The 23,754-nt window shown below is 45.9% G+C and overlaps 1 protein-coding gene across 1 annotated transcript in view; it reads left to right on the forward strand.

Annotated features, from left to right (window-relative positions):
• LOC130550162 (NACHT, LRR and PYD domains-containing protein 12-like) overlaps positions 1–21,878 on the forward strand; it is a 49,295-nt gene extending 27,417 nt beyond the window's left edge. Inside the window, exons 6-11 of the mRNA XM_057327562.1 lie at positions 6,460–6,633; positions 12,212–12,385; positions 12,520–12,693; positions 12,828–13,001; positions 13,136–13,309; positions 21,710–21,878. Of these exons, the coding sequence (XP_057183545.1) occupies positions 6,460–6,633; positions 12,212–12,385; positions 12,520–12,693; positions 12,828–13,001; positions 13,136–13,309; positions 21,710–21,878 (1,039 nt within the window). The remainder of the gene's footprint in view (positions 1–6,459; positions 6,634–12,211; positions 12,386–12,519; positions 12,694–12,827; positions 13,002–13,135; positions 13,310–21,709) is intronic.
• Positions 21,879–23,754: the final 1,876 nt, after the last annotated feature.

Here is a 23,754-nt window from a genome sequence, read left to right on the forward strand (position 1 = left end):
GTGGCTAAATTAACAAAAAATAAATCGTCAGTGACTTCTGATCCTGTATATCAGCATAGCAGTGATGAATTTATGAACTACTTCACATATAAAATCCAAGATATTAGAGAAAAAATTATAACAATGCAATCAGAAGTGAAACCCGCTGAACAAACTAACTACAGCGCCCTTAAGGAGAAAATGCAATTATTTTATACCGTAGATCAAGATGAGCTGTCTAAAATTATTAGATCATCTAAATCAACAACATGCATACTAGACCCTATACCTACAAATCTACTGAAAGAGATGCTCCCAGAAATTATAGATCCTCTTCTTGGTATTATTAACTCATCTCTGACATTAGGACATGTGCCTAAAGCATATAAGGTGGCTGTTATAAGGCCCCTTGTCAAAAAACCCCAACTCGACCCTAGAGAACTAAGGAACTACAGGCCTATATCGAATCTACCTTTCATATCTAAAGTTCTGGAGAAAGTAGTTTCAACTCAATTATGCTCCTTCCTCCAAAGGAATGACATCAATGAAGAATTCCAGTCTGGATTTAGAGCATGTCACAGTACAGAGACTGCTTTGATCAGAGTTACACAGAGGTGGGTAGAGTAGCCAAAATCTTTACTCAAGTAAAAGTACAAGTAAATACAGAAATTGTTACTCAAGTAAAAGTAAAAGTCAATATTTTAAAATTTACTTGAGTAAAAGTAAAAAAGTATGCAATGAAAAAACTACTCAAGTAGCTAGTTACTTAGTTACTTTGTACCTGATTATATAGGCCTACTACATAAAATTAATATTAACGCCAATATTTTAATATTACATTTTAATCAATATTTTTAATTATCATAAGCAGATATCTTTGCAATATACTAGAGAGACTAAAGAATAGACAAACACAGAAGAGACGAGCATTTCTGTACATTTCATCTAGTCCTGATGTCAATGTAGTTTACACAACTTATTTAGAATAATAGACCATGTCAAACTAAAGCATGAACTAAACTCAGAGCATTTCCTTAGATGATCTAGAACATCTGCAGTGCTCTCTTAAATGAAATACACATTTCTGAACAAAGCTCATGTTTTCTCGTGTTGTGTCACGTGTGTGTTGTGAAACGCTCTTACTTGTAAACAAACAGTAAGCAGTGAACCACACGCCCATCAACAAGTTTTCTTCCTTCTGTTCTTCAAATGTATATTTCTGCATGCTCACTTCTCTGTGTCTGACAGGTAACGCGCATGTTGCTGTGTCTGACGAACAGGTCGCGCTGGTGCGCGCATATGGCGGGCATTTATCATTGCTGGCAAACAATATGACACATTTGCAGTTTTGATTGTATAGATATAGATTCATATCCACTTCATCCAACGCTCTTTGTGTTCTGCGTGTTCTTAAGTTTCGCGCTACGAGGAGTGAGTAATCCTGCTTCAGATGATTCAGATCGTGCTGCGAACTGAACAAATCATTTGAACTGATTCATTAGCCTATTCAAGTGGTTTTACCCATAGTTCAATTAATGCTTTCAAAAGAATCGACTCAAAAGAATCGATCACTCGGGAATGCCTGTAAAAAGAGACGACGACCTTGAAATAAACAACGCGTTTTATAAAGCATATTTTAAAATGAAGGAACGAAGGAACGTCACGCAATGTAAGTTATGTAACGAAGTAAAAGTACAGATTTTCTATTAGAAATTTACTCAAGTAAGAGTAAAAGTACACACTTTTAATTTTACTTAAAAAGTACATATTTTCCAAAATGTTACTCAAGTAAATGTAACGAAGTAAATGTAGCGCGTTACTACCCACCTCTGGAGTTACAAATGATCTGCTATTGGCGTCTGACCGAGGTTGTATCTCGTTATTGGTGCTGCTAGACCTTAGTGCTGCATTCGATACCATTGACCACAGCACACTCCTACATAGACTCGAAAATTATGTCGGCATTAAGGGAATAGCTTTGAAATGGTTTAAATCTTATTTATCCGACCGTTTTCAATTTGTAGCAATAAACAATGAGGTGTCACGCAAATCGCAAGTCCAGTACGGTGTACCACAGGGCTCAGTCTTAGGGCCTCTGCTCTTCGCATTATACATGCTACCTCTAGGAGATATAATAAAGCGACACGGAGTTAGCTTTCACTGTTATGCTGATGATACTCAACTTTATATTTCCTCGAAGCCTCATGAAACACAGCAGTTCCATCGAATAATGGAATGCATAGTCGATATAAAAAACTGGATGAGTAACAACTTTTTATTACTGAACTCGGACAAAACGGAAGTGTTACTTATTGGACCGAAAACTGCTATAAGTAACAACCAAGAATACTGTTTAACTATTGACGGATGTTCCATAAAACCCTCGTCGTCAGCAAAGAATCTTGGCGTTCTATTCGATAGTAATCTGTCATTTGAGAGCCACGTCGCCAACACCTGTAAAATTGCGTTTTTCCATCTTAAGAATATATCTAAACTACGTCATATGCTGTCAATCTCAGATGCAGAGAAGTTAATTCATGCATTCATGACATCAAGACTAGATTACTGTAATGCACTGTTAGGTGGTTGCCCTGCAGGCTTATTACAAAAACTCCAACTGGTCCAAAACGCGGCAGCTCGAGTTCTTACACGTACAAAAAAGTATGAACATATTAGCCCGGTTCTGTCAACCTTGCACTGGTTACCTATAAAGCATCGCGTTAACTTTAAAATCTTGCTTATTACCTATAAAGCCTTACATGGTTTAGCTCCTCAGTACTTGAATGAACTCCTTTTGTATTACAGTCCTTCACGTGCATTACGCTCTCAGGCGTCCTGTCAGTTGGTAATACCTAGAATTTCAAAATCAAGTGCAGGTGGTAGATCCTTTTCCTATCTAGCGCCTAAACTTTGGAATAGTCTTCCCTGCACTGTCCGGGAGGCAGACACACTCTGTCAGTTTAAATCTAGACTAAAGACGCATCTTTTTAATCTTGCATACACTACTCTTCCATAATATAAATCTTCTGAGGGTTTAGGCTGCATTAGTTAGATCAACCGGAACCAAAAACACAACTGATGTACTTGTTGCATCAAAGAGTACAGAACAGTACTCTACTCTCAGCCAGTCTTGTCTCATTGTTCCAAGGTTACCACAGCGAGCAGGATGCAATGGATCCTTTTATCAGTTTAGCAATGAATAACAAACACAATTAAATAAACTTTAGGGATAAGGGCATTTTTCAATAATTTCATATTCGAATATTTGAGCTAATAAAAAACGAATATTCGTTTATTTAAATTAAATTAATAAAGATGTAATTTTTACATTTTTCATAACGCACTAATATTATATACTGCATATAGGTTTTTAAATTCTAATAAAATAACTATTTTGCTACCTTTGACATTTGAGTTCTTAAGTCTTAAGTCTTGCAGCTGACACACACACACAACACCATTTTTATTCTGTCACGTGCCTCCTTTTGAACCCTAGACTTATGGGGGTCATAACAGGTACAGTGCCAGTGTCTGCATGGGAGAGGTGGCAGCAACACAGAAGAAGCTAATGTTATGCGATCTTCTGAAAAGTATTAATTGTGTTAAGTTATATTTTTTATGTTAAATAACCTCAAGTTAAAAGCCTTAAATATTTAGAGGCATTTAGTTGCTAGTTTAAATAAAATCTTAATTTAAGATCAGTAAAATTCATGCGAACATGTATTTATTACTTGGCGGTGTGTTTATTGCTTTAACTAACAGTGGCAAACAAAGTATACAAATTATTTTCTGTTAATAATTGTTTACACATAGGTGCATGTCAGACTTACATTAATGTTAACAGCCAGTCGGGGGCGCTTGATAGCGCTTCACTAAACTCACGGAGGTGGAGCTGGACTAAATCAAGCTCCGTCCGTTTTGCACTGCAGACGTCACGTTTAGCAGAGGAATGAGTGAAGTGGCAGACGTCACGTTAAGCAGACGCAGACGTCACGTTCAGTGAGACGAGTGTGTGCTGCAAAGTCATTTTTTAGGACCCTTTGGAACACCATATATAAATGGCACTAATCACCTCTCATAAAACTGCGCAACATGTGCCGCACCGAGAGACACGTCTGACTTTAAAACTGCGTACCTCGCGCTGCACGGATAGACACGTGTGACTTTAAAACTGCGCATCTCACGCTGCACGAAGAGATGCATCCACGGAGAACCACGTCTGCATTTAAAACTGTGCAGCTCATGCTGCACGGAGAGACACCTCTAAAAGGTCATTTAAAAAATGGAAGAAGACGCGCTTGATTTATAACTGCGCAGCTCGCAAGTGACGTCACAGACCAATTAATCGATAATGAAATTCGTTGACAACGAATTTCATTATCGATTAGTTGTTGCAGCCCTAAACACATCATCACTTTAATCCCTTCCTGTGTTGTACATTATACACATACACGCCGAGAAACAAAACGGCAACAAAACACAGACGTATGACTTAGTTTGACTTACTGCATGCAGTTCATGTCCGGCATCTTTTAGCGCTGGGACCACGCCATCTATCAGTTTCATCTCCAAATCCAGCGATATATCCAGCGTTTATATAACATCCATCACTGAAATGCCGTGAACAAACGAACACCTCAACTTCCATATCCCAAGAGTATTGAGCTGCAGCTGCAGGGCCACAGTGCACCCAATCTTGACGCAGCGCAGCCCATCTTGATGAGCGGGTCTCGTTCGTCAGTTGGCTCGTGGGCAGGCTCTTTCTTTCGCCTTGCCGTGGGTGTGCTTTTCTGTGAGAATTATCCATTAAAAGGTTTTAACGAAACAGGGATCCAGACTTATAAAAAAAATTCAGAAACAAGTTGGAGTGCTGCGGGACTGTATTAAGCACAGAAATACTGCTTCATACGTCCAACTCGGTTTTTAACAAGTTGAACAAGTTAAGCATGAGGAGCCAGCACGTTTAACAGTGTAAAGTCAGAATGCATGACTGTAACACTGAGAGAAACAGATCCACATGCAGTAAACATTTTAAACAAAGTAACAAAAGAGCCAAAAACACGAAAACCAACTGAAAACAAGAGATATAAGAACAAACCTCTAACAACGACAGACACCAGACAAATGAAACACAAGGGCTTAAATACACAGAGGGCTAACAAGACACACCTGAAACAGATCATGACACAAAACGGCTCTCACTAAATCCTTGGTGTTTCGAGTCAGATCTGTGGGCATGGCTTGTTGGTTTTGACTATGGGGCGGTTTCCCGGACTGGGATTATTTTAAACCAGGACTAGGCCTTAGTTTAATCAGAAAATTTAAGTAGTTTTAACAAACATGCCTTACAAAAAATATTACTTGTGTGCATTTTGAGACAGCACAAAAGCACTGATGTATTTTGAGATATGTCAGTGAGAGCTGTTTTCAGTTTGGACAGCTCTTACACTTATTTTAGTGTAGGATTAGTCTAATCACTGTCCGGGAAACCACCCCTTTATCCTTAATGTTTCAACGAAACCTTTACCCTAACCCTAACCTTACTCTAACCATCTAAACTACCTGCGATTGTTAAACGTGCTAAAAAACACGGTTATGTGATGACATCAGATTCGAAACACCAAGGATGTAGTGAGAGCCAACACAAAACCAATGAACAAAAGGACTACAAAGCCTGCGTCCAAAATCGCCTACTTCCAAACTATATAGTAGGCGAAAATGAGTATGAGTCATGAATAGTATGTCCGAAACCTCAGTATACAAAAAACAGTAGGCGAGAAATACCCGGATGGTTTACTACTTCCACCGAGATTGATGAGTGTGGATCGGATGGACACGTATCTATCTCATGATGCCACAGGAGCTGAACAACGGTCACATTTTAAAAGTAAATCAAATAAATATAGCGGAAAACTTTAAGGCGGACGTCCATTTTTGATGTAAGTGCCAATAAATTAATTTGTTGTTACTAAATGATGTTTTTATCAACGCTCACGTGTAGGTTTTTGTTCATACGTCATAGGTCAAAGAGCATACGTGTCACATGACCACAAGACATGGCGGACGCAGTATGTCTGAAATGTATTCATACTACTCCCACTCATACTATAACAGAACAAACTGTTTTAACGGCCGATAGGTAGATACTCATTAAAATTCAGTACGTACTGTCACAGTATGTGATTTCGGACGCAGCGAAAGAATTACAACACTAGACAGGAAACTGGAACTAAGGCATTCAAACTAAAAGTACACAATAATCAGAGAAACACAGACAGGGATCATGACTATGACATAGCATGTTACCCGATATTTAAAGATCTTTAAAGAAACCTGTTGTTTCTACATTCATTTAAAATTAAATGTGAAATTATTAGAATGTAAAAGTATATTTGAAAACATTAATGTGTGATTAATCAGAATTGTATTTTTATCAATTGACAACACTACTTTTTAGACAATTTGTTTGGTTGTGTTTAGATTGTCCGGGTGTAATGTGACTGGTGAGTGTTGTGAGAGTTTGTCTTCATGTCTACAATCATCAACGTCTCTGAGAGAGCTGGACCTGAGTAACAATGATCTGAAGGATTCAGGAGTGAAGCTGATCTCTGATGCTCTCAACACTCACAACAAGAGTCAACTACACACACTGAGGTCAGAGACATTTCAGTCAAAATAATCAGCAGATAAAATAATAAATGATAGTGACTGTCACAGATGTTCTTAAAGGAGACATCAGATGAAAACCCCACTTTTTCTGCGTTTAAGTGCTATAATTGGGTACCTGGTGCATCTAGCAACCCAGAAAACGTGAAAAATAAGATCCCAGTAAGTTTGTTTTGGTGTGCCTTTCCCTGTAAGCATGTGAGAAATCGAGCCGTTCAGATTTCGCTCCTGTTGTGACGTAAAAACAGGATCTTATGACAATGTTACCGCCCCTTAATCTACACAGTTCCACCCACCGCGCTCCGCCATTGTTGTTTTCACAAGCGACAGCGGTGTACGTGACGCCATGGCTAAAGTTCGTGGACAACATGCAATGTAGTCGCTGCACAGAGTCCAAACCTAGGAAGAGACAGGAGTGGATTTATTTTATTTTTAGTGGAAATCCATCAGAAACCATAAGTAAAAACGTCTTGGTTACGGATGTAACCTCGGTTCCCTGATGGAGGGAACGAGACGTTGTGTCGATCCGACAGAATGGGATTTGTCTTGAGAACCTATCATCTTCTGAGTATGTAGAAAAGGCTAATGAAAATTGGCGAATGAAATTTGCATGCCGGGCTCCTCCCCGGATGTCTGGGTATAAGAGGGAAGCCGGCGTGCTCATTCATTCACCTGTTGGTCTGAGGAGCCTAAGCATCCTCCCCCGACCGCTGGGGTGGGCGGCCAGTGTTGTGGCATGAGGGACACAACGTCTCGTTCCCTCCATCAGGGAACCGAGGTTACATCCGTAACCAAGACGTTCCCTTTATGTCGGTCTCTCGATGTTGTGTCGAACCGACAGAATGGGGTTCCTATGGAAAAGGAGCCGCGTCACAATCTCTGCAGAGCGACGTTGACTGGCCTGGGCGAGTCAGACGAACACGCTACGCGAAATTATGACCCTCCAGTGTAGAGGATGGGGGACCAAGAGCTTTACACAAAGTTGGGAAGCCCCTATCGCCGGCCGTCACGGGCGGAGGCCTAGTTCTCTAAATAGCGAGAAGCCGCCCGGCACCGTACGGGCACACAGCACCCCAGCCCTAAAGGGAGGCATCCGTCGTTACCACGACGTGCCTTGATACCTGCCCTAGGGGGACCCCCTCCCGTAGGAAGGCCATAGACGACCAAGGGGTCAGGGTGCGCCGGCAGAAGGGCGTGATGACCATATGCCTGCTGCCGGTGTGCCACGCTCTCCAAGGAACTCGACTCTGTAGCCAGTGTTGGAGCGGTCGCATGTGCATCAACCCGAGGGGGACCACCCCCGCCGAGGATGCCATGTGCCCCAGGAGCCTCTGAAATTGTTTCAGGGAGACCGCTGGCTGCCTGAAGTGCTTCAGGCAGTGTAACACTGACCGGGCGTGCTCTGTAGTCAGTCGCGCTGTCATGGAGACAGAGTCGAGTTCCATACCGAGAAAGGAGATGCTCTGCGCGGGGGAGAGCTTGCTCTTTTCCCAGTTGACCTGTAGCCCCAACCGATCTAGGTGCCGGAGCACCAGGTCCCTGTGTGTACACAACAGATCTCGCGAGTGAGCCCAGATGAGCCAGTCGTCGAGATAGTTGAGTACCCGCACACCTTCTTCCCTGAGGGGAAGGAGGGCGGCTTCCACGACCTTCGTAAAGACTCGTGGAGACAGGGACAGACCGAAGGGGAGACCCTGTACTGATATGCCCGTCCCTCGAACGCGAACGCACGGAACGGCCGTGTCGAGGGAGGATCGAGACATGAAAGTACGCGTCCTTCAGGTCGATTGCCATGAACCAGTCCTGACGCCTGACGGACGCCAGGATCGCTTCTGCATGACCATCCTGAAAGGCAGCTTGTAGGTGCCTGTTCAGAACACGCAGATCCAGATAGGGCGCAACCCCCGCTTTCTTGGGGACAATGAAGTACGGGCTGTAGAACCGCTGAACATCTCGGCCGGTGGGACGGGCTCGATCGCTCCCTTCACCAGAAGGGAGGCGACTCCGCCCGAAGTACGGGGGCATCCCTGCTCTGACTGAGGTAAAAAGGACCCCCGGAACTTGGGCGATGTAGCGAACTGAATCACGTAGCCGAGCGGATCGTCTTCCTCAGCCAGCCTGACAGTCTGAAGCGAGCCAGCTCCACAAACAGACAGGGGACTAGAGGTTTGATCTGCTTCATCGCCCCCAGGGGGGTGGTTCGATGGCTAGCAGATACGGATTCCTTGCTGGGGAGACCCCCGGGAGGAATCGGCTCTGCTGTTTTTTCCTGCCTGGCAATTGCCGTCTCACGCACTGTCTTGCTGAGAGTGCTGAGACTGGTGTTTATACTCGACATTGCGCTTCGCCATGCACGCACGTCGAGTTTGCCGTCACCGTCGACAGAGGGTGGGAAGCGGCTGTGAAAACCCAGAGAGAGAGGAAACTCTTTTTTGAGGTAAGTGGGCGCTGGCCCCCCGGAGGGGGCCAGCAGATGGTAGAGACGGGGCAGGAACCGTCTCTATCGATCCAGCTGTGGTGGCTGGAATCGGGCCCGGTGGTAGCTCATCTCCCTGGGGTCTCACCGTCAGGGTACGCTTCTGCTTCCACGACGGCTGCTGACGGGGAGGCGGTTTCCTCTTTGATGTCCTTTTCCGGGAGGCAGCCTGAGAAGGGGGCACTGGAGCCGGAACCGGATTCGAAGAGGGCCGGGGCTGCTGGGAAGCAGATGCCGCTCGGGATCTCGAAGGCCTGATGGCGGCCGAGTCACGGCGGGGCAGGATGTGTCTGATGGCCTCCGTCTGCTTCTTCACCGTCGAGAACTGCTGAGAGAAATCCTCAACGGTGTCACCAAACAGCCCTCCCTGCGAGATGGGGGCGTCGAGAAAGCGAACCTTCTCGGCGTCCCGCATCTGCGCAAGGTTGAGCCAAAGGTGCCTCTCTTGGACCACCATGGTGGACATCGCCCGACCCAAGGCCCGTGCCGTCACCTTAGTCGCCCGTAGAGCGAGATCGGTGGCGGTACGGAGTTCCTGCATTACCGTTGGTTCGGTCTTACCCTCGTGGAGCTCCTTCAACGCCTTGGCCTGATGGACCTGCAGGATGGCCATGGCATGGAGGGAGGAGGCTGCCTGACCCGCAGCCGTGTAAGCCTTCGACACCAGCGATGCCGAAAACTTACACACCCTGGATGGGAGTCTAGGCCGAGCCCTCCAGGTGGCCGCTGTCTGCGGGCACAGGTGCACCGCGACAGAACGCTCCACCTGGGGGATCTCGACATAGCCCTGGCCGCCCCACCATCGAGGGAAGTAAGGGCGACTGAGCCTTTCTGATTGGAACGGGCCGTGAGGGGCGCCTTCCAAGTCTTACTCAGCTCCTCATGCACCTCCGGGAAGAACGGGACCGGCGCTGGGGTAGGTAGATACCACGTATCCAACCGCGAGCGCTGGGGTAAAGGCGGTGCTGTGCACTGCAGCCCAATGCTCGCGGCGGCCCGGAAGAGCATGGTTGACATCTCAACGTCCGCTTCTTCCTGGGCTCGACCCCCCGGGGGAGGGAGCTCCGGGGAATCGTCGGGGTCGGATGCCAAGAGGTCGCCCTCTGATGCTGTGATTGACATCTCATCTTCGTCACGCACTTCCGAGTACGTGGCGGAGGAACAAGACGGGGTAGGACCGTCTTTTCTGGAATGGTCAGACGAGCGAGACGGGGCGTGAACAGTCTGTGAGCCTGCGGCTGGCGGTTTAACGTTCACAGTGATCCCCATATCACCCCCGGTGTTAACCGAAGCGGGCGGCAGGGCCATAGTCACTGCCGTCATGGATCGGGTAACAGACGAGGTGGTGGCTTTATCCATATCCGCAACGTCTGGATAGGCATCCGCCCGCAGTGCGGGCAGGATGTATCCACGAAGGCTGCCTCAGCGTGCCGGAGACCCAAACACCTGAGACAGACATTGTGTCCATCCCCTTCCTCAATGAGCGCGTCGCACCCAAGAGAACAGCGGGACATGCCACGCTGGAGAAATTTGCTCTTTTAGAAAAAAAAGGATTGCTCAGACACTTCCGGAACTGCCGAGACGCCCAGGGAAAAGTCGCTGCACCACGTCGTAGATTTCCAGCAGGATAGGATCAGCGAAGTTCTGGAGAACGCTCATCAGATGCTAGGCTCTGAAGAACAAAAGGTGAATGAATGAGCACGCTGGCTTCCCTCTTATACCCGGACATCCGGGGAGGAGCCCGGCATGCAAATTTCATTCACCAATTTTCATTGGCCTTTTCTAAATACTCAGAAGATGATAGGTTCTCAAGACAAACCACATTCTGTCGGTTCGACACAACGTCGAGAGACTGACAGAAAGGGAACCTGCTTGTTTGCGCAAATCCCTTCAAACCGGAGTGCTTTTTCAACCTGGGACAGTACATGCAGGATTAGCTTCAAAGTTATTCCTCAAGAGGGACCGAGACCGACTGAACGAGACAAAACTACCGACGAACATTAAGTAATATTTATCAACAGTTTGAATTGACGTAAATGTACCGTGTATATAGGAGGATAACGTTAGCATATGATAGCGAAGGGAGCTAAGTCAGTCACAGGCTAAATAGAACATTCAAAGCCAGTGTTAAGCTTACTGTATATAAGTGCAGATGGACACTTGGGGGTGGTTTCCCGGACAGGGATTATCTTAAACCAGGACTAGGCCTTGGTTAAATTAGGATATTTAAGTAGTTTTTAAAAACATACTTTACAAAAAAACATTACTGGTGGGCATCCTGAGACAAAACAATGGCACTGATGTATTTTAAGATATTTCTGGGCAAGTTATATTCAGTTAAGACAGGTCACATATTCATTTTAGTCTAGGACTAGCCTTAAGCCTTGTCTGTGAAACCGGGCCTATGTGCGTTAATATGTTCAGCTGCGGCAAGCTGTTTGTTTTGCTAATGAACGGGTGAACACTGGGGTTAGTTTCGTTTTAAACGTCTCAAATCATTCGTGCTTAGGCTGAAAAATCTGTCACAGCAAACTAGCTCTCACGTTGTGTGTGTAATGTTATAACTTGTCAATGACAAGCGCTAAAATCTATGTAATTCCGCTGAGATCTGCAGTGGATTCTGTGGATTTTAGGTAAGCATACACGCACAACGTAAGCGCATTAGGATGCGCTGTTTGCTGTGACTGATTTTTTTGTCTCCGGACGAATGATTTGAGATGTTGAAAACAAAACTAACCTCAGAGGAGTTCAGGAAACATAATTTAGCTAAACCATTGCCATGGCATTACTACACGTGTGTTGTGTTAACGCAGGACAGAAGTGGGGTGGGGTTCACTGTAACTCATTATCATTTAAAGAGACATGCACCAAAACCGGTTGCTGTGAGCAGAGCTGTTTTTGACGAGGCAAGAAGGGTTTTGTTTACACAGCCATTGAGTGTTTTTAAGCAAAATATGTTCCAGACATTTCACGAAGACCCCAATAAATCATACCAACTTGTTGAAAGTGCTCGTCTGAGGAAACCTTTAAGGACAACTGGAATTTGAGTTTTTCTAAATATTTTAGACAATTTTGTTTGGTTGTGTTTAGATTGTGGAGATGTAATGTGACTGGTGAGTGTTGTGAGAGTTTGTCTTCATGTCTACAATCATCAACGTCTCTGAGAGAGCTGGACCTGAGTAACAATGATCTGAAGGATTCAGGAGTGAAGCTGATCTCTGATGCTCTCAACACTCACAACAAGAGTCAACTACACACACTGAGGTCAGAGACATTTCAGTCAAAATGACCAGCTTATAAAACAATAATGATAGTGACTGTCACAGATGTTCTTAAGGACAACTAGAATCTGTGTTGTTAAAACTACTTTTCTATAATTTTGTTTTAATTGTGTTTAGATTGTCCGGGTGTAATGTGACTGGTGAGTGTTGTGAGAGTTTGTCTTCATGTCTACAATCATCAACGTCTCTGAGAGAGCTGGACCTGAGTAACAATGATCTGAAGGATTCAGGAGTGAAGCTGATCTCTGATGCTCTCAACACTCACAACAAGAGTCAACTACACACACTGAGGTCAGAGACATTTCAGTCAAAATGACCAGCTTATAAAACAATAATGATAGTGACTGTCACAGATGTTCTTAAGGACAACTGGAATCTGTGTTGTTAAAACTACTTTTCTATAATTTTGTTTTAATTGTGTTTAGATTGTCCGGATGTAATGTGACTGGTGAGTGTTGTGAGAGTTTGTCTTCATGTCTACAATCATCAACGTCTCTGAGAGAGCTGGACCTGAGTAACAATGATCTGAAGGATTCAGGAGTGAAGCTGATCTCTGATGCTCTCAACACTCACAACAAGAGTCAACTACACACACTGAGGTCAGAGACATTTCAGTCAAAATGACCAGCTTATAAAACAATAATGATAGTGACTGTCACAGATGTTCTTAAGGACAACTGGAATCTGTGTTGTTAAAACTACTTTTCTATAATTTTGTTTTAATTGTGTTTAGATTGTCCGGATGTAATGTGACTGGTGAGTGTTGTGAGAGTTTGTCTTCATGTCTACAATCATCAACGTCTCTGAGAGAGCTGGACCTGAGTAACAATGATCTGAAGGATTCAGGAGTGAAGCTGATCTCTGATGCTCTCAACACTCACAACAAGAGTCAACTACACACACTGAGGTCAGAGACATTTCAGTCAAAATAATCAGCAGATAAAATAATAAATGATAGTGACTGTCACAGATGTTCTTAAAGGTCCAGTGTGTAGTTTTTTGGAGGATCTATTGATAGACATTCAATATAATATACATAACTGTGGCAAGGGGGGCGTGGTTCAGCAAGGTCCACAGCGGGAGAGAGAGCTGGGAGACGAGCGGTGAGTATTCTTGAACTCGTCTCGGCTTCTGTCTCTCCAGCTCCAGCAGTAGTCGCAGGTCTCTCTCTCCCCGGCTTCTGCTTCCACGCCGGCTCCCACGCCAATTACTAGAATGGGACACAGGTGTTTGTCATTTGCACTCGCCCCATTTACTCACGGCTCGTCTCCCAGCTCTCTCTCCCGCTGCGGACCTCGCTGAACCACGTCCCCCTTGCCACAATAACTATATGTTCAGAGGTGTATAAAGAGCTTACACAATGAAGCGTTATGTTCCCTTTCTGTCGGTCTCTCGATGTTGTGTCTTGAGAACCTATCATCTCTGATTGTACTTTTCAAAAGGCCAATAGAATTTGGCGAAAGGTATGATGCGCCAGTCTCCACCCCGTACATACGGGTATAAAAGGAAGATGGCGGCGTCCATTCATTACCTTTTCAATTCAATTCAATTTTATTTATATAGAGCTTTTCACAATGTGCATTGTTCCAAAGCAGCTTTACAGGAGCAAATAAGAAAAACACAGAAAGGTAAAACACAGCACAGTGCATGGTGTTTATAGACCAAGCAAGATCATTCTAATAAATAATATCTAATAAATAAATGAATAAATAAATAAATAAATACAGTCTCCCAGTGAGCAAGCCAACACTACCCTGCTGTGGTGAGGAACCCAAACTCCAATGATGAATAAATGGAGAAAAAAAAACCTCGGGAGAAACCAGGCTCAGCCGGGAGGGCCAGATCTCCTCTGACGTGTCATAGCTGCACTCAGTGACCCCGACCAAAGCCACCGAGCAACGTCCACGAAGAACAGGGAGAGCCCACGAGCCGCGACCCAGGAAGCCCCACCCGCCGAAACCGTGCAGGTCCAACCCGGTCCCATTCCGCGATCAACAACAGACAACAGAGGAACAACCAGGGAAAAGTAGTAATGGCATAATTAACTTTATTCCTCTGTTGTCCGACATCGACCACAAAACAAGACCAACCAGACCAGACCCACACAGTCCCAACAAATGAAACGCCCCGAACCACAACCAACAAGCCCCCCCACTCCCTACAACACCCACCCAGCTACCTCCAATCAAAGTCACTGAGTGCAGCCATAACTTCAAACTGCTGTCGTGTGATGTAAGTTTAGCATTAAATACCAAGTATTGTAAATTTAGCATTTATGTGACAGGTAGTCCGTCTTTGCTCTCGGTTGGGGATGGAATTGTCTGAGCTGGGCCGGCCAGATGGTCGCCTTTTTCTTGGGTGGTGATGGAATTGCCTTGGATGGAGCTGGATGGTCAGTCAGTCCGCAGGCTCTCGCAGGAGGATGGCACGGGATTTTCCGATGTAGCTGGCGTAATCTCTAGTTGTGGATGGGCATATGACGTTCATCTGGGCCTGGCGGAATCTCTCCCTACCTCGGGATGGGCATCCCGAGGCGAGGGCAGAAACAGAAAGAGAATAATTAGCGTAGCTGCTGTTCATTAGCTATGTGTTAGTGAATGCTTGGCTGAAAAGATGTGTCTTTAATCTAGATTTAAATTGGGAGAGTGTGTCTGACCCTCGAATAGTATCGGGGAGGCTATTCCAGAGTTTAGGTGCTACGTATGAGAAAGCTCTACCCCCTTTGGTGGATTTAGTTATTCTAGGTGTTATCAAAAGTCTGGAGTTTTGAGATCTTAGAGAGCGTGATGGGTTGTAGTGTGGTAGAAGCTCTGTTATGTAGGTAGGGGCTAAACCGTTTAAGGCTTTATAAGTAATTAAAAGAACTTTAAAGTCAATACGATACTTAATGGGTAACCAGTGAAGGGTTGATAACATTGGGGTTATGTGATCGTATTTTCTGGACCTGGTTAGAACTCTGGCAGCTGCATTCTGAACTAACTGTAGTTTGTTTATTGATGCTGCAGGACAACCACTAAGCAGTGCATTACAGTAGTCAAGTCTTGAGGTCACAAATGCATGAATAAGCTTCTCTGCGTCAGCCACACATAAAATATTTCGCAATTTGGCAACATTTCTAAGGTGGAAGAAGGCTGTTTTTGTGACATTTGAGATGTGATTTTTAAATGACAGGTTGCTGTCTAATATAACGCCAAGGTCTTTAACTGTATTTGTTGGAGTAACAGTGCAGCCTTCAATTTGCAGGTCATAATCCGAAATATTCTGCTCACGTGTCTTTGGTCCGATAAGTAATATTTCTGTTTTATTAGAATTTAAAAGAAGGAAATTACAAGTCATCCAATGCTTTATATCGTCGATGCACTCTGCCAATTTGGATAGTTGGAAGGAATCATCTGGTCTTGATGAGATATATAGCTGAGTATCATCTGCATAACAGTGGAAGCTAATTCCATGTTTTCTAATAATGTTTCCAAGGGGCAGCATGTATATGGAGAATAGCAAGGGTCCTAAAACCGATCCCTGAGGTAATCCATAATTTACTTGCGTTAGATTTGATGATTCCCCATTTAAATGGACAAATTGATGTCTGTCTGATAAGTAAGATCTGAACCATTGTAGTGCCTGTCCCTGAATACCGGTATAATTGTGTAAGCGATCTAGAAGTATTTTATGGTCTACAGTATCGAACGCAGCACTAAGGTCGAGCAGGACTAGGAGTGAGATGTTACCTTTATCTGATGCTATGAGCAGGTCGTTTGTAATTTTAACGAGTGCAGTTTCAGTACTATGATGCGGTCTAAAACCTGACTGGAATTTTTCGTGTATGTCATTATTTTGTAAGAAAGAGCACAACTGAGTGGACACTACTTTTTCTAGTATTTTAGACAGGAAAGGGAGATTTGAAATCGGTCTATAGTTTCCTAGTTCATTGGGGTCTAAGTTTGGTTTCTTGATAAGAGGCTTAATGACGGCCAGTTTAAAGGCTCCTGGGACATGGCCTAGATTAATTGACGAGTTGATAATGTTATAAATGGGCTCAATTGCAACGGGTAATAACTCTTTTAATAATTTAGTTGGTATGGGGTCTAATAAGCAAGTTGTAGGTTTAGATGTTGCAATAAGTTTAATTAAATCTTCCTGTTTTATAGGTGAAAAACACTGTAGCCTTTCTTTTGGGGCGATGGTTGGTACTAATTTATAGGACAGACTTGGAGGTTGAGTTTTTACTATTTTGTCTCGTATGTTTTCGATTTTCTCTGTAAAAAAATTCATGAAATCATTGCTACCAAGGTGCGGCGGAATACCCAGGTCAGGTGAAGTCTGTTTATTTGTTAGTTTAGCAACTGTACTAAATAAAAACCTTGGATTGTTTTTGTTAGTTTCTATGAGGTTACGGAGGTGCTCGGCCTTTGCTGCTTTCAGTGCCTTTTTATAACAGTTTGCACTCTCTTTCCACGCAATTTTAAAGACCTCTAATTGGGTTTGTTTCCATTTGCGCTCCAGTTTACATGTTTCTCTTTTAAGGGCGCGAGTGGTGCTATTGTACCATGGTGCTGCGTTTTTCTCATTCATCTTTTTTGACTTCATAGGTGCGACAGCTTCTAATGTATTAGAGAAAATAGTACCCAATTTGCTGGTCATGTCATCGAGCGATTCTGTATTTATTGGTATGGTTATTAAAGGAGTCAGATCTGGCAAGCTCTTTGCGAAACTATCTTTAGTAGTCGAGGTAATTGTTCTACCCTGTCGATAATGAGTTAAACGGCTGATTTCTGCAGTGCGCAGTGCACATGTTATATGATCAGTGACATCGTCGCTTTGAGGTATAATATCTATATTGATTAAATCGGCTCCGTGAGATATAATCAAGTCTAGTGTATGATTAAATCGATGAGTGGGTCCATTGATGTGTTGTGTTACTTCAAAAGAGTGTAATAGCTCTGTAAACGCCACATTCATTACCGTTTGTTCTTTGGAACCTGCTGAGCATCATCTACTGTATATGCGAAATGATTTATCTCTCTTGATTTCCTGCTGGACCATACGATGCAGATCAGTACCTCTTGTGTGTACGACTTCCCCTCGGGCGTCTCGGTGGAAGACATAGGTGTCTGAGAGAGCAAATTTCCTAAAAGAGCTGAAATTTCCTACAGCGTATTTTCTACACTAACATGTCGCGCAGCTGTAATCTTGGATGCGGCCGCTATGTCCTCGAACCTGATGGGCACGAATCCTGCATCAAATGCTTGGGGCTTAAGCATGCTGAGGTGGCATTCATGGATCTGACTTGCCCGCTCTGCGAGCATATGTCGATCCGGGTGTTGCAGTCACGAGTGGCTGTGTTCTGTTTGGATGCAGCCACTACATCGTCTGCTTCCCGCACTGCGGTGGCTTCTGAGCCTGCCGCAGCGGTGGTGATTCGGGGACTCCCATGGACGTTAATACGACCCCAATGCCGTGGACCGTCCGAGCCCCGGTACGCTCACCTGTCTAAACTCCGATGAGTGGCAGTGGACCGTCTCATAGAGGGGATGGGGAGGAGGACGAAGTTTCCGTCGTAGCATCAGACGGTGACTTCCAGGCTTCTGATGCAGAGAACTCCCTGGAGCCCAGGACAAAGCTTGCCCAAGCCGCTTTGAGCATTGGGCTGCAGTGCACTGCACCGCCTTCACCGTAACGCTCACGGCTGGACTCCTGGTACCTGTATTTGGGGCGCTGTGCCAAGCCACGTCTCGCTCCAGTACATATCTTCCCAGAAGTGCATGAGGAGCTAACGAAGACATGGCATGCCCCCTTCTCGGCGCGTGCACGTCAGACGAGCTTGGTTGCCCTGACTTCCCTCGACTTGGGAGCGGCTAAGGGATACGTCCATGTACCCCAGACAGAGCGTGCAGTTGCGGTACATCTGTGCCCACAGACAGCCGTCACCTGGCGGGACCGACCAAAGCTCCCTTCCAAGGCATGTAAGTTCTCTTCACAAATCGTGTCGAAGGCTTACACTGCTGCGGGTCAGACCGCTTCTGCCCTTCACGCCATGGCCATCCTGCAGGTCCACCAGGCCAAGGCATTGAAGAGGATGGACAAGGGAAATCACGACCCAGCGGTGTCGCAGGAACTGCGAACCTCCACTGACTTCGCGCTCCGGGCGACTAAAGTGGTGGTGCACGCGCTGGGTCGAACGATGTCCACTCTGGTGGTTCAAGAGAGGCACCTATGGCTTAACCTTGTGCAGATTCTCGACGCTCCCATCTTGCAAAGAGGGTTGTTTGGGCAGACGGAGGCGAAAAAACACATCCTGCCCCACCGCGACCAGGCCACCACTAGATTGTCTAGGTCCTGAGTGGCGTCTGCTCCCCAACAGCCCTGTTCCTCTGCACCTGCAGCCCCGGCGCCCCCTTCTCTGGCGGCCACCCGCGGACAGAGAAGCTCGTGGAGGAAGACATCGAGTTCCCGTCAACAGCAACCGTCGAAGAAGAAGCGGCCCTGACGGGGACCAACCAACGAGACCCAGGACATTGGGCACGGCTCCAGCCGCAACATCGCCATGGAGTCGTAACGGAATGGTACCTTTCTCGTTCAGCCAAGGTCGCCACCCTCCTGGCGAAAGGTGCGATCGAGCCCGTCCCTCGGGCTGAGATGTCCTCAGGGTTCTACAGCCCCTACTTCATCATTCCAAAGAAAAGAGGGGGACTGCACCCTAACCTGGATCTGTGCGCTCTGAACAAATCTCTCCACAAGCTTCCGTTCAGAATGCTGATGCAGAGGCGCCTCCTGGCATCCGTAACATGTCAGGATTGGTTCATGGCTATCGACCTGAAGGATGCTTACTTTCATGTCTCGATTCTCCCTCATCACAGACCGTTCCTGTGGTTTGCGTTTGAGGGCTGGGCATATCAGTACAGAGTCCTGCCCTTCGTTCTGGCTCTGTCTCCCCGGGTCTTTACCAAGGTCGCGGAGGCTTCTCTCCCTCCCCTCAGGGAGCAGGGCATGCGTATTCTCAACTATCTCGACGACTGGCTCATCTTGGCACACTCGCGAGATTTGTTGTGTACGCACAGTGACCTGGTTCTCCGGCACCTCGACCGACTGGGCCTCCGGGTCAACTGGGACAAGAGCACACTCTCCCCTGTGCAGAGCATCTCTTATCTCGGTATGGAACTAGACTCTGTCTCCATGACGGCGCGCCTCACTGAGGCACACGCCCAGTCAATGCTGTGCTGTCTGACACTGCTCAGGCAGTGCCCAGCGGTCCCCCTGAAAACATGAAAACATCGTCTCTGCGAGCCACTCACATGGCGACCTCAATCAGACAGCCGACATGCTCTCTCGACCTGTTACGCTCCGTGGAGAGTGGCGGCTCCACCCCCCGCGCCGTTAGGCTGATTTGGGTGCAGTTCGGGCAGGCAGCAGGTAGACCTGTTTGCCTCACTGGAAACCGCCCATTGCCCGCTCTGATACTCTCTGTCCGAGGGCCCACTCGGCACGGATGCCCTAGCGCACAGCTGGCTGCAGAATAAGTAGAAGTTTGCCTTCCCCTCAATGAGCAGCAAGGTTAGGGAGGAGGAGCATCAAGTGCTGTTAGTTGCGCCCTATTTTCCAAACCAGACTTGGTTTGCGGAGCTCGCGCTCCTGGTGACTGCTCCCCCCTGGCCTATTCCCCTGATGAAGGACCTGCTTTCTCAGGGGAAGGGCACGGTTTGGCACCTGAGGCCAGACCTCTGGAAACTCCACGTCTGGCTCCTGGACAGGACGACGAGGCCCTGAGTAACCTGCCCCCAGGGGTCAGGGACACCATCACTCAGGCCAGAGCGCCAACTACTAGGCGCCTCTACGCCTAGAAGTGGCGCCTCTTCGCGTCCTGGTGCCCTTCCGCAGAGTTGTGCGATCGGTGTCGTGCTGTCCTTTCTCCCCGTTCAAGCCCCTGGGGGAGGCCGATCTACCTCATCTCACGATGAAGACGGCTCTACTAGTGGCACTCGCCTCCATCAAGAGGGTAGGGGATCTACACGCACTCTCTGTGTCCAACGAGTGCCTCGAGTTCGGGCTGGGTGATTCCCACGTGGTACTGCGACCCCGACCTGGCTACATGCCCAAAGTTCCCACCACTCCCTTCCGGGACCAGGTGGTGACCTTACAGGTGCTCCCCATTGGAGAAGAAGTCCCAACCTCAGCCGTGTTGTGTCCAGTATGCGCACTGCGCCTCTACGTGGACCGCACGCAGAGCTTCCGAAGCTCTGAGCAGCTCTTCGTCTATTTTGGAGGACAACAGAAAGGAAGGGCTGTGTTCAAGCAGAGACTGGCACACTGGATCGTGGACGCCATCTCTTTGGCCTACCGGTTTCAAGATTTCCCGTGCCGTGACGGCTCCCTCCACCTGGGGTGTAGCCTCCTCTTGGGCACTGGCTCAGGGCACCTCTCTAACAGATGTTTGTAGAGCTGCGGGTTGGGCTACGCCCTCCACCTTTGCGATATTTTACAACCTCCGAGTGGAGCCGGTTTCCGACCATGTCCTAGTTGGTAACCGGCCCGGCGTACGCCTGCTAAGCGCCTTCTCCCCTCCTTGGGTGAGTCAGTGCGCACTTTCGCCTCTCTACTTCCCCCCACTTGGTGAAGTATAGGCATTCCATCCATCACTAAGCATCTCGGTTGGGTCACGGGCCGGGCGGAGCAGCTCGTGTACCCGGTTCGGTACAGGTGATTGTCCCTTACTGGCAATCCCCTGTTATTTGAACTGATGCTGCTCACGGAGTGACTCCCCTGTTGGGATGTCCCGTCTGACGCATTCCTCACTTCTGGTTTCTCTGCAGGTGAACCTGTGACCTTCCCGCAGTGGGTTACACTGCTCTGTGCACCCCGTTGGGGCCCTGCACTTCCCTTGAGTTCTCCCCATTGGTGAGACCATGCGGTGTTCTCCACACATCACCTCCCGTAGGGTGTGGCCTCCGTATGCATGGGGCGGAGACTGGCGTGTCATACCATTCGCCAAATTATATTGGCCTTTTGAAAAGTACAATCAGAGATGATAGGTTCTCAAGATCAAACCCCATTCTGTCGGTTCGACACAACGTCTCGTTCCCTCCATCAGGGAACCGAGGTTACATCCGTAACCAAGACGTTTTTATGACCTTAGAATGAGCTATTTCTATCTACATACACCGCGGGTCCCCTTGCATATAATTCGCCATGTTCTGTCAGCTGTCGTAGTGTTTGGAATGGGAGGGTGAGGGGTGGAGTGAGCGGTCGGCTGCAATTCGCAACCTTGCCGCTACATTTGACTACATTTGAAGATTTGTTTGGTTGTGTTTAGATTTTACAGGTGCAATGTGACTGGTGAGTGTTGTGAGAGTTTGTCTTCATGTCTACAATCATCAAAGTCTCTGAGAGAGCTGGACCTGAGTAACAATGATCTGAAGGATTCAGGAGTGAAGCTGATCTCTGATGCTCTCAAGAGACACAACTGTCAACTACANCAATGATCTGAAGGATTCAGGAGTGAAGCTGATCTCTGATGCTCTCAAGAGACACAACTGTCAACTACACACACTGAGGTCAGAGACATTTCAGTAAAAAATCATATCAGCTGATAAAATAATAAATGATGGTGACATTTTCTTAAAGAAGAACTGTAGCTTCTTTAGAAGACAAAAAATGTAGGAGCACAAATAGAGAATTCAGCGCCACACTTAAAGCAACCAGTAACAAAATTATTTAAATGTTTCTAAATTGTATTGCTGTCAAATGACAAAACATTGAACAGTCTTGTTTTATTAATGTACAGTTGTGGCCAAAAGTATTGGCAGTGACATACATTTTGTGTTTTTCAAAGTTCGCTGCTTTTGTATTTGTATTTTTAGGGGCCAAGCCCCAAAGGGGTTATATGGCCTCTATTGCTTCCTGTTGGTATTCTTCTTCTTCCTAACCAATGGGAGTCTGTGGTAACCTTTTCAGAAACGTTTTAAATGGCTGTAACTTTTGAAGCTATTGATTGACAGAAATTGTACTCGGAACATGTCATCCACTTGTCACGCTCATCGCATTCCATGTCTTCCATTAAGACTCCGCCCATTACAGTAGCAGTCATCTTGAAAAGTACAGTATTGTTATTTTTTTCATTTCTAGTCCTAGAAATTGTGATCAATTTTTATGAAAATTGCCTCAGAAGATCTTTGGATTGAGCCACACAGATGTGAACCGACAGACACGCGATTTTCGCTGATGTTCAAAAGTTATGATATTGCACACTTTTCAAAGTTGCCCCAAAAATTTAATTGAGGCTGTCTCTCGGCCATTCTTCAATCTATCAGTACAAAACTTCGTAAGCTTAATCGACACCTCGGATAGAGGGTCCATGTCAAAATTGGGTTTGGTTATCGTAATCTCGGTGTCTATGGGTTCCTCGGGTCATGCCGGATGGTATGATTAAGATTCTGTCACGATTTGATGAATGGCCTGTCCACCATTTTGAATTTTGTCATTACAGTTTTTCTCGATTGCTAACACACAATTCATGAAACAATTCACCATTTTCTGACAACTATAAACACATTCTCAGAAAAATACACCAACTTGTACAAACCCCACACACAAACAGCCTCAATTTGCATAGGTTTAACCATGTTCCCATTCAGAAAACCAGTGTTGTAATGTAACGAAGTACAAATACTTCGTTACTGTACTTAAGTAGAATTCTCACATATCTGTACTTTACTTCGTTATTTATATTTCTGACAACTTTCACTTTTACTCCACTACATTTCCTAAATAAAATGTGTACTTTTACTCCGATACATTTCTCCTAACCATCTTCGTTACTCGTTACTACAAATTAAAGAATTTTCAGAAGAAATTTGAGTTGGTGACGTAATGCCTGTTTGTTGTCATGTCAACCGCCAAGCACGAAGAAGAAGAAGTCCTGCTTGTCCGGGCATGTCACATTATTGATGCCATTATGGAAGCACCTGCTGCAGGCTCTGCTGCTAACGTTACCACTCCGGTAGCAGATGACGAGCATCTCGACTACAGTGACGAACTTGGTGAACTCCGTGGTGGTGACGAAGATAACGTTACACACCCGTTGCCGTATTTGCAAGAAATATTTTCGTACATTGGAGTGAAAAATTCTTCCTACCGGATTAAGTGTGGGTTTCCATTACTCTGGTTTTATTCGCATTTTGAAGTTTCGCATCAGAAACGAGTGATGGAAACGCTAAATTTCTAATTAAAAACCCTTAATTCGCAAAAAGGTTTTTACGCTCGCTTGAGGTGGTTTTTCATTTTTGCGAAAAAGGGTTAATGCGAATAATGGGAGATGGAAACGCATTTGCTGAATAAATTCCTCCAAAAAGTCACGTA

Source organism: Triplophysa rosa, unplaced genomic scaffold, assembly GCF_024868665.1.
Source record: "Triplophysa rosa unplaced genomic scaffold, Trosa_1v2 scaffold24_ERROPOS284339, whole genome shotgun sequence".
Taxonomy (NCBI): domain Eukaryota; kingdom Metazoa; phylum Chordata; class Actinopteri; order Cypriniformes; family Nemacheilidae; genus Triplophysa; species Triplophysa rosa.